Source organism: Mus pahari, chromosome 6 (assembly GCF_900095145.1).
Source record: "Mus pahari chromosome 6, PAHARI_EIJ_v1.1, whole genome shotgun sequence".
NCBI classification, from domain to species: domain Eukaryota; kingdom Metazoa; phylum Chordata; class Mammalia; order Rodentia; family Muridae; genus Mus; species Mus pahari.
Window position 1 is genome coordinate 84,707,539 of NC_034595.1, and position 9,871 is coordinate 84,717,409.

At 50.9% G+C, this 9,871-nt stretch overlaps 1 protein-coding gene across 1 annotated transcript in view; it reads right to left on the reverse strand.

Annotated features, from left to right (window-relative positions):
- The window catches only part of Arid1a (AT-rich interaction domain 1A), a 77,141-nt gene extending 67,787 nt beyond the window's left edge, over nucleotides 1-9,354 (reverse strand). Inside the window, exon 1 of the mRNA XM_029540217.1 lies at nucleotides 8,127-9,354. Coding sequence (XP_029396077.1) covers nucleotides 8,127-9,290 — 1,164 coding nt within the window. The 5' untranslated portion in view covers nucleotides 9,291-9,354. The remainder of the gene's footprint in view (nucleotides 1-8,126) is intronic.
- Nucleotides 9,355-9,871: the final 517 nt, after the last annotated feature.

The window sequence follows — 9,871 nt, forward strand, 5'->3', positions numbered from 1 at the left end:
AAAAAAAAAAAAAAAAAATTTAGCTTGACAAATGCTACCCATCTAAACTGCGCTGCCTCTCTAAGCCTGCTCAGTTCTGACTCCCCCTCACTTCTGATTCCCTTCAGCCTGGATACTTTTTTTCTCAAGACAAAATTTCTGGCAGCCTTGGCCATTCTAGAACTAGCTCTGTAGACCAAGATGGCCTCTTGAAGGCACACAGATCCACCTGCCTAGGCTGCCTCCCAAGTGCTAGGTGTGTGCCACCCCCTGGCTCTAACCTACAGTCCTGACCTGGGTATACATCCACAGCAAACCACTTTGCCAAGTTTTCTGGATCTGTGCACACAGTTCAAGAGAACTCAATTCCTTTACAGCAGATACTGCCTCGATCTTTTTTCTAGGGAGTGAGTGGGGTTGAAACAGATTTCTACGTGCCACAGGCTGGCTTGAACTTGAAGTGGTTCTCTTGTTTCAAGCCTCCAAATCCCAACCCCCAAGTGCTGGGATTACAGGTATATACACCTCACCTTCACACCTGGCCCTGTCTTCTACCTTTTAAATCTAAATCCTTTCCTAGTACACCTAGTCAGCATTAAATATTTGGGCTCATTCCTCACCCCCACTGGAATCTCCAGATCTTCTAATCTGGAAATGATGCTCACAGCAACAAGACTGTAGTTCTAATAACTTTTTTTTTTTTTTTTTAAGATTTATTTATTTATTACATATAGGTACACTGTAGCTGTCTTCAGACACTCCAGAAGAGGGCATAAGATCTCATTACAGGTGGTTGTGAGTCACCATGTGGTTGCTGGGATTTGAACTCAGGTCCTTCAGAAGAGCAGTCAGTTCTCTTAACTGCTGAGCCATTTCGCCAGCCCTGTTCTATTAACTTTATCCTTTGTAATGGGAAAGACCTTAACAATACTGGGCAATCAAAGTCAATGGCACCCCAAGTCTCTTTTTTCTTACTTTTGTTTTAAAACCTGATAGCCTCTTTAACAAAGCTGAACCAAAAACTGACTGTCACGGAAGTAATCACATTCATAGTCCCCGCCATTATGTAAACTAAATCAAGTGGGCTCTCACAGAATACCTTTAAAACAAAACTAAAAAATAAGAGAAACACCTTTTTTGTGACAGTCAGTGGACCTAGTTCCTTATTTGGGGGGCAGGGGCGTGAGGGTAGTAGTAAAACAGGGCCTCACTGTGTAGCCCTGGCTGGCCTTAAAGGCAGAGATCCACCTGCCTCTGCCTTCCAAATTTGGAATTATAGGTGTGGGGCACCACACCCAGCTCCCTGGATTTGGTCTTAAAAAACAATGACAAGATGATTCTGGTCATTTCACAAGGCTACCAAATCAAGTTCTTCCTTCTCCATAAAAAGGTTATCAGGCTGGCCAGTTGGCTCAGTGAGTAAGAGCACTGACTGCTCTTCTGAAGGTCCTGAGTTCAAATCCCAGAAACCACATGGTAGCTCACAACCACCCATAATAAGATCTGATGCCCTCTGCTAGTGTGTCTGAAGACAGCAACAGTGTACTTACGTACAATAATAAATAAATCTTAAAAAAAAAAAAAAAAAGAAATAAAGTTATCACTGAAGGATCAAATCGAGAAATATTAATATAAAATGGAAATTTCCAAACTTTACCCAGGTAACCTTGAAATAGGATCTAGTCAGCTGACTGACCCAGAACTGGGGAGATGAGAAGACCTTTAGCATGTGTATTACAGAGCAGTCCTGTAAAAACTGGATAAACACCGGGCAGTGGTAGCACATGCCTTTAATCCCAGTACTTGGGAGGCAGAGGCAGGAGGATTTCTGAGTTCGAGGACAGCCTGGTCTACAGAGTGAGTTCCATCCAGGACAGCCAGGGCTACACAGAAAAACCTGTCTCGAAAAACCAAAAAAAACAAAACAAAACAAAACCAAACCAAAAACAAAACAAAAAAAACTGGATAAACACGCCTGGCTCTTGAGCAAGGAGGTTTATAATACACAGCTGAACAAGAGAGGAAGGCTAACAGTGAACCTTCAGTATCTTTCTGGTATTCCAGAAATGTAAATCCAATCCAAGATCTCATGCCAAACTACAAATCCTTAGCCAAAGAACAAGGCTTTAACTCAAAGTATTCCAAGCCAAGCACACTTAACTTACTTCACTACTGAAACTTAAGGCCATCTTTCCAAACTTCTCTAGGCTTCTCTATATAACTGCAACTGACTTTTAACAAAGTTTCAGGTCTTCAACTCATCAGAACTTTCCTTGTAGCTCTTTCAGATCCTTTGCAAACCTCTCAGTCCTGCACACATGCTGCATGCTACCTTCTTCTCTATCCCTTCTCTACCCCTTCTTCTACCTTGTAAGGTGCCTAGCATTATCTTTGCCTGAAAAATGTGTATTAATTTGCCTGTCAAACACTCTATAGAGCTGTTTCCATCTTAGAACAGAAACCTCCTGGGTACATATTGACAACTCAGCAAGTATTTACACAAAGCTCCCAGACACTCGGTTCCTTCAGAGGAAGAAGCTGCTGTGTCAAGCAGAGAATTATCAAACACTGTTTCTTCTACCTGTGTTCCTCCTCTACAGAGGCAAGCTTCCCACCAGCACAGCTCCAATATGCAGAAATTACACTTTTAAACTACTAAAAGAAAAAAAAAAACGAGAAATTCAGGTGTGCTGGGGGGAGACACCCACTTCCAGGACTACAGCAAGGTATACATGTAGTTCTTTAAACCAGAGTAGGAGGAAGGCAATCTAAAGAATTACCCTTGGTTTTTCCTGTTCCAGGCTCAGAACTTTTGTTTCTCTCAGCAAAACTTACCGGGCAAGTCCAGGCATTCAGATTACAACCAACCGCCCAAACCAGACCTAGACCTGCCCAAACACAGAGTCTCAAGAGGTAAATGCTACCTCTCCCGACTCCCTCACCACCCAGCCGGCCTCAAAGCAGCATGCTGATGTTAAATTGTATCAATACCTCCTTCCTATCCCACCCCAGTGGCAAACCTCCTGGGGATGCTAAAGCAACTATTTTCAAGTCCTACTTAAGTATTTCAATACCTTTACTGTTTTGAAACCTCCAACCAGGTGAAATAACTAATGAACAGATGAACAGTTTTTTGATACAGTTTTTTCTCTGTAACATTGAACTTCTCCAAGCTTGTCCCTGCAAATGCCAGGAAACAGCTTTGAGTTCCTTAAGCTTAGGGGAAGAAAGATTAATAAGAGTTGGAAAGCCAATCTGAGCTACACACATCAGGACCATATCTCAAAAACAAATACACACACACACACACACACACACACACCAGGCGTGGAGGTGGGTAGGGGGCTACTTAAGAATAAAGATTATGCCGGGCGTGGTGGTGCATGCCTTTAATCCCAGAACTCGGGAGGCAGAGGCAGGCGGATTTCTGGGTTTGAGGCCAGCCTGGTCTACAAAGTGAGTTCCAGGACACCCAGGGCTATACAGAGAAACCCTGTCTCGAAAAAAAATAATTCAAAAAAATAAAATAAAAGAGGGGATGGAATTAAGGATCTCTTTCAAAGCTCAAAGAAACACAGTTCACTAGAAGAATACCATTCACTTATCAATGTATTCTGTATACTTCACTGGTTTGATACAGGGTCTTGCTATGCATAGCTCTGGCTACCTCAAAAGTCAGGACATCTTCAGGCTTCCTTCGCCTCCCTAACTGGGATTACAAGTATGTGCCACCATCTCTTTCCCTCCTGGGTACTGAGTACTGGGTTTCTCTAGGTAGTCCAGGCTGGCCTGGGATTCACTATGTAACCTAGGTTAGCCTTAAATGTATGGTCTTCCTTGTGAATACAGGAATCCAGGTGTCAATCCTCATTGCTGGCTCTCAAATACCATAATGTAGTAAACATCTTCATGCTGCCATTGCTTCTAAAACTTAGAAGATTTTAAGCAAATCAATACACTCTTCAGGAGGTGAGAACAGGAAAGGACCCAGTCCATTCGTTAGCCTACTCCCACATTTTACAAAGTTCACCAACTGCCATGTGAAACACCCATTGTAGCTGACACACACCTATACAAATTGATCCAACACATACATGAAGGTTACAGCAGGTTCTGCTCATCAGATATTATAACATGAAGGGTGGGTGCTGCAACCATAAAAAAAAGTACCAGAGCATCTGCCAGAAGGCAGGAGTCCTGCGTCTGTTTCCCGAGCTCTGGAATCTCAGCTAATAGTGCACAGTAGAAACAGAACAGCCATGTATCTGCAGCCAAATCCAGAACTCCTCTCGCTACAGTTCTGCTCGGTTTTGTAATGGGCTCTCTGTGGCTCAAGCTGGCCTCAAACTTCTGTCCCTTCTCTCTCCACCCCACACACACACACACACACACACACGACCTCACCAGGCTGCATTTTGCATTTTCACTATGATAAACTAGTACTACTCTCGGGTGTTCCTGTTAAAAGTGACCCACAGGAAAAGCTTTACATAAGCCACGCACACAGGTGTCCTAACACCGTGTCATCGTACCACCCGAGCCCTTGAAACATGCTACTGGTGATTAAAGGGATGAAGGAAAACTTTCACTGTGATTGTCCCAATTCCTGTGAAAAACACACACTAATCTTTATTCATAATAGCAAAGTCAAACATCAGCACCATCTTACCTAATCACCCATTAGAAGGAAAATACCTGTTGTTTCCAGACTGGGTCTCATTATGCAGCTCTGGCTGGCCTAGAACTCAAGAGATCCACCTGCCTCTGCCTCCCAAGAGTTACCACACCAGCCATTAAATACACACACACACACACACACACACACACACACACACACACTCCCAGAAAACCTCTTCCATTCCTGCCTGGGTTGACTGGCGATTAGGAGCGGAGCCTCATTGACAGACCTAGCTAACTATCTTGTGTGACGTCAGGCTCAACTCCCAGCACTACAGAAAGCCCCTGGCCTAGGGCTGTACAGACAGACAGCTGAGTACAGTTAAGACCAATTACTGCTCCTTCGGAGAACTTGGGTTCGTTCGGTTCCCAGCACCCACGGCAGGCAGCTCACAACAGTCCGTAACGGTTTCAGGAAATCAGACACCTTCTGGCCACTTCTGTCACCTGCACACATCTGGTGCACATAAACTCATGTAGGTGCAGAAACACATTCACATAAATTTTAAAAATCTACAAAAACAAAACAAAACAGGAGTGGTAATGCGTGCACACATAGATTCCAGAATTTCAGGGGTAGAGGCAGGAGGAACAAGAATTCAAAGTTATCCTTGAGTTCAAAACCAGCCTCAAACTTCAAAAGGTATGGCAGGTTTATCCTCAAGTAGCAAGAGAATCTCAGAGCAAAGCCGGACTCCCTAGAGACCACTATTAAGACACTTGGGCTGCTACACACACCTGAACCTTACAAAACTAAAGTTGTACTATCTCTTCCACAAGTCACTGCTCTCCAGCTCATTCCCTGAATCTCAGAACTGAAATGAAATTGAATAGAAATCGATTTGGTCAGTGCTGGAGGGTGGTGACAGAGAAAAACCCACACACTCCGGCCCCCGCCCAAGTCATCCAGCAGCACACTGAGAATTCTAAACAAGTACTTCACCCATTCTTGTGTCCCCTGGACAAAAACATATAGATAGTTCCCAAACACATAGGGAATGCACAACTATTTAATGACCAAACCCAGAAATTACTGTACCACAAAAGTTGATTAAAATATCAGCAAAACATGGCTCCTGCCTGTAATCCTAGCATTTGGGAGGCTGAGACAGCTACGGAGACATTGTGAGTCCCAGAATATCCAGAATATCCTAGGGTACATGAGACCCTGACTCAAAAGAAACACACACACAAACTCCAGATTACTTTAATAATAGTTCTCAAGAAACGTAAATGTCTTAGTCAAAACAAAAGTGAGAGAATATACACATAAACAGGATGACTGGGCATGTGTATACATTGTCTTTTAAGTCAGAACTTATCCCCCAGACAGCAGGGGAAGAAAATAAATATTTGCCCATTCTCACACAGAAGAAGAACATCAGGGAAGATTAGAACATCACAGAAGAGTTGCTTTACAAGACTATTCTCATGGCACACACCTTTAATCCCAGCACTCGAGAGGCAGAGGCAGGCGGATTTCTGAGTTCGAGGCCAGCCTGGTCTACAGAGTGAGTTCCAGGACAGCCAGGGCTACACATAGAGACCCTGTCTCCAAAAATAAAAAATAAAAAAAAATAAAGACTATTCTCAAAGTTCCCAGCTCAACACAAGAGTACAAAAATAGGTGGAGGACAGGGAGGGGACACAAGGAACCTGGGGGGTGGGGAGGGGCTGCTGCCCTCTTTGAAAAGATGACTCCAGAGGGGATCTGAGAATTGTGAGGAAAGCACCCAGAGAGGAAAGCAAAGGAAAAGAAGACACAATGTACACAAGGCGTGGACGGTGGCAAAGCTGCAGTTGTGAGTGTCACGGTGGTCATCTTTACACCTGGGGGGGGGGGGGATCACGCAACTCAAGATACAAAGAAAAATATTTGCAAGTCTCTGTTTTTAAGTTTTAAAGCTCTCAAGTAACTGATGACAAAACACAGATATTCCATAAACAATTCAGAAACATCCTAAACCAAGCCTTTAGGAGAAAAACCTCTCTCCCTGTACCAAGAAGGCCATCAGCATCCCCTCCTTCAATTGAGCTGTTCCCAAGTTCAATTAACAAAAGGAAGTGTTAACAAGACTCAACATGTAAACAAAGAGACAAGCCTTGCAGAACTCTTGAACCTAATATCAAATTATCAGACCACTCCCAACTCTCAGCAAAATATTAACAAAAATCATCATCTTCCCTACAGATCCCACATTTGCATTTAATAAAAAAATAGCCAGTAAAATAATTTCAGTTCTGTAACTGAACAGTGTAAGTGAACAGTGTCAAAAACTACTCAAGACAAATGTATCTTCAGCGCCATCAAAGAACTCATTTATACCATCAGGAAAGCAACAAAAACGAAAACAAACAGCAAACCCATTGTAGAGAAAAACTCAGCTACTGTTCCAACAACACAGAATCTATTTCAGACTGCATAAAACATAACAAGCAAAATAAATCCAAGGTGCAGCAAGCAAAATGCCATGGCCTCCTCTTTTGTTTCAGGCACAATGTAACAAGGGCAGCCTGTCTGGGACTCTGCTCCTACTGATACAGTATTGCTGCTTAAACCTCCCTCCTCAAGGTCACAGCCAATTTCAGCTCTGGAATAAAAGGCGGATAGCGGCAGCGAAGGTTTGGGTTATCACTGGCAGAAAAGCAGAGTGTAAAAGTTTATGAGCTCATCAGGATTGTTGTACCATTACATCAGAGGCAATTATAAATGGCCAAGAGCAGAAGATGGGGAGCCAATCAGATCACAGATAGGATGTCAACCTAAGACCAACTGTCTCCTGGCTTTGACAGAAGGATTTTACCTCCATAATTCAAATCCCAAACCAAAGCAATCTGCACTTACTACTCCAATCACTCTGTGTTTACCAGCACTTCAGAGAGAAGCCCAGGCCACTGGGCCACCGGAGACTGAGGCAAGAGGTGGCCCGGGCGGCCCAGAGCGAACCACAGTCGGCCTCAAGCCGCCCCCAAGCAGGCCCCCAGCTCTCCCCCAAGGTCCCCCGAGCCCTAGGGGCCACTCTTTAAAAGCGTATATTGGGGAACGGCCTAGAGGAAGGCAAGGGGGGACAGAGGAGCGGCAGGTGAGCAAGAAAACGTTGCTTCTTTCTCCCGGGTTCCTGACACTGCCTACACCCCTAACCTGAACCCCCAGCACCCCCCCCGACCGGGCCTGGCCCTTCCAGGCACACTTTGCTCTGCACCCCCCTGGAGACCCCCAGAGTTCGAAAGGACCAGCGGAGGAGGAGAAACCGGACAGACACCCCAGGAAAAGCCCCACACAAAGGCCGATCGAGGGAAGGAGAGGAAGGCAGACAGGCAGCCATTTTAAGAGAGAAGAGCCAGACAATGGCAGCTCCCCGGCCGTGGGGGCCCAAGCCCGAGGGGAGCCCACGGCCGGGGCCTGCTCCCCGCAGCCGCCACCCAGCCCACCCACCGGCCCCAGCCCCCCTCCCCGCTCGGCCGTGTACCTGAGGGGTCCGGGCGAGCGCCTGCCCCCCGCCGCCGCTGCTCCCGGGGCTCATGGGCGCGTGGTGGCTCCTTTGTTGGGCCCCTCCCGAGGCGGCCGCTGCCGCCGCCGCCGCCGCCGCCGCCGCAGCCCCCCAGCACTGCGAGGCCATGTCCGCCGGGCCTTTGCCCGCGCCCCCGTCCTGGGGCCCGCCGCCGTAGTCGCCCCCGGGGTAGCCCTGGTAGCCGCGGGCCGCGCTGGGCGACGTGAGCAGTTGGTTGAGGGTGGGGGTGGCGGTGGGCTGGGGAGTTCCCCCGCCGGCCGCGGAGGGGCCGCCTCCCCCCATGGCCCCGAAGCGCTGCTGAGCGAAGGACGAAGACGACGAGGAGGCAGAGGCGCTGGAGGAGGGAGGCGGCTTGGAGCCGGCGGCCGCCGCCGCGCCGGAGCCCGGAGTGCCACCTCTCGGGGAGCTCAGCGCGTAGGCCTGGGGAGGCGGGGGGTAGGCGCTGCGGTTGGGGTAGTAGGAGTTGTACTGGTGGTTGGGGAAGCCGTGGTCGTGCGAGTTCTGCTGGGGCCCGGCGTAGGGCTCCAGGCCCGCGCCGCCGCCGCCGCTCTGCAGCGCTGCCAGGCCAGGGCTTTGTTGTCCGCCATGTTGTTGGTGGAAGACGGCGGCCGCCGCGGCGGCGACGGCAGACGGGCTCCGGCCGTAGGCTTGCCCGAAGCCGTAGGCTGGGGGCGGCAGGGCGGCCGCGGCCGAGTGAGGAGGCGCCCCCACCCCGTCGCTGCTGCCGCCGCCGCCGCCGCCGCCGCCGCCGGGCGGCTCCGGGAGGTTATTGTTCAGGGCGGGCCTAGGGCCCGCGTTCCCGTTCGAGTTCTTCAGGTCCGGCTCCGCGCCGGGCCCGCCGCCGCCGCCGACTCCGCCGCCGCCGCCACCCCCATTGCTCTCGGCCCCGTCCTGCAGCTCCTTTCCCAGCGGCTGCGGCGGCCCCACGGCGGGGCCCTCGCTCTCCTGCCCGGCGGCTGCCTTCATTTCCCCGCGCTCGGCCGCCGCTGCTGCCGCCGCCGCCGCCGCCGCCTCGCCCCCCGCCTCCTCCCGCTGTTGCTGTTCGGCTTTCTTCAGCTCCGAGGGCGGCGGCGGCGGGTTGCCCAGGCTGCTGGCGGCGGCGGGGGCGACCTGCGCGGCCATGATCCCCGCTGTCTCGTCCGCGGAGAGACCCGGCCCTGTCTTCGTCTTCTCCCCCCTCCCACCCCGCCCCGGGGCCGAGTCCCCCGGGCTGCCCTCCCCACCCGCCCGGGCGGGCCTCGCGGGGCTCCGCTGCTGCGCTGCGCTCGCTCCTCTCCCCCCCGCCCCGCCGGCTCAGGCTCCGGGCTGGCGGCGGAGGAGGAGGAGGAGGCGGCGGCGGCGGCGGCCGAGGCGCCGGCGGCTCAGCTGCTCCCGGCTCTGGCGGCTCGGGACCCGGCTCTCCCGGCTCATTCCCCCCAAGCCCTTGCCTGGGAATGAGGGGGGCGGTGGAGGCTCCGCTCCCCAGGGCCTGGCCCCGCTGTGACTCTCCGCTTTCTGCTGCCGGAGAAAGGAGGAGGGAGGGAGGGAGGGAGGCGAGGGGGAGGGGGCGGGAAAGGAGGGAGGGAGCGGGGGGAGGGGGACCCGGGACGGACGGGCGGGCGGGCGGGCGGGCTGGAGGGCGCGCGGCGGCGGCGGACGGGGCGCCGGGAGGCAGAGTAGGAACGCGCTCCGGCGGGCGCCCTGCCTCGCCTCCCCGGCCGCGG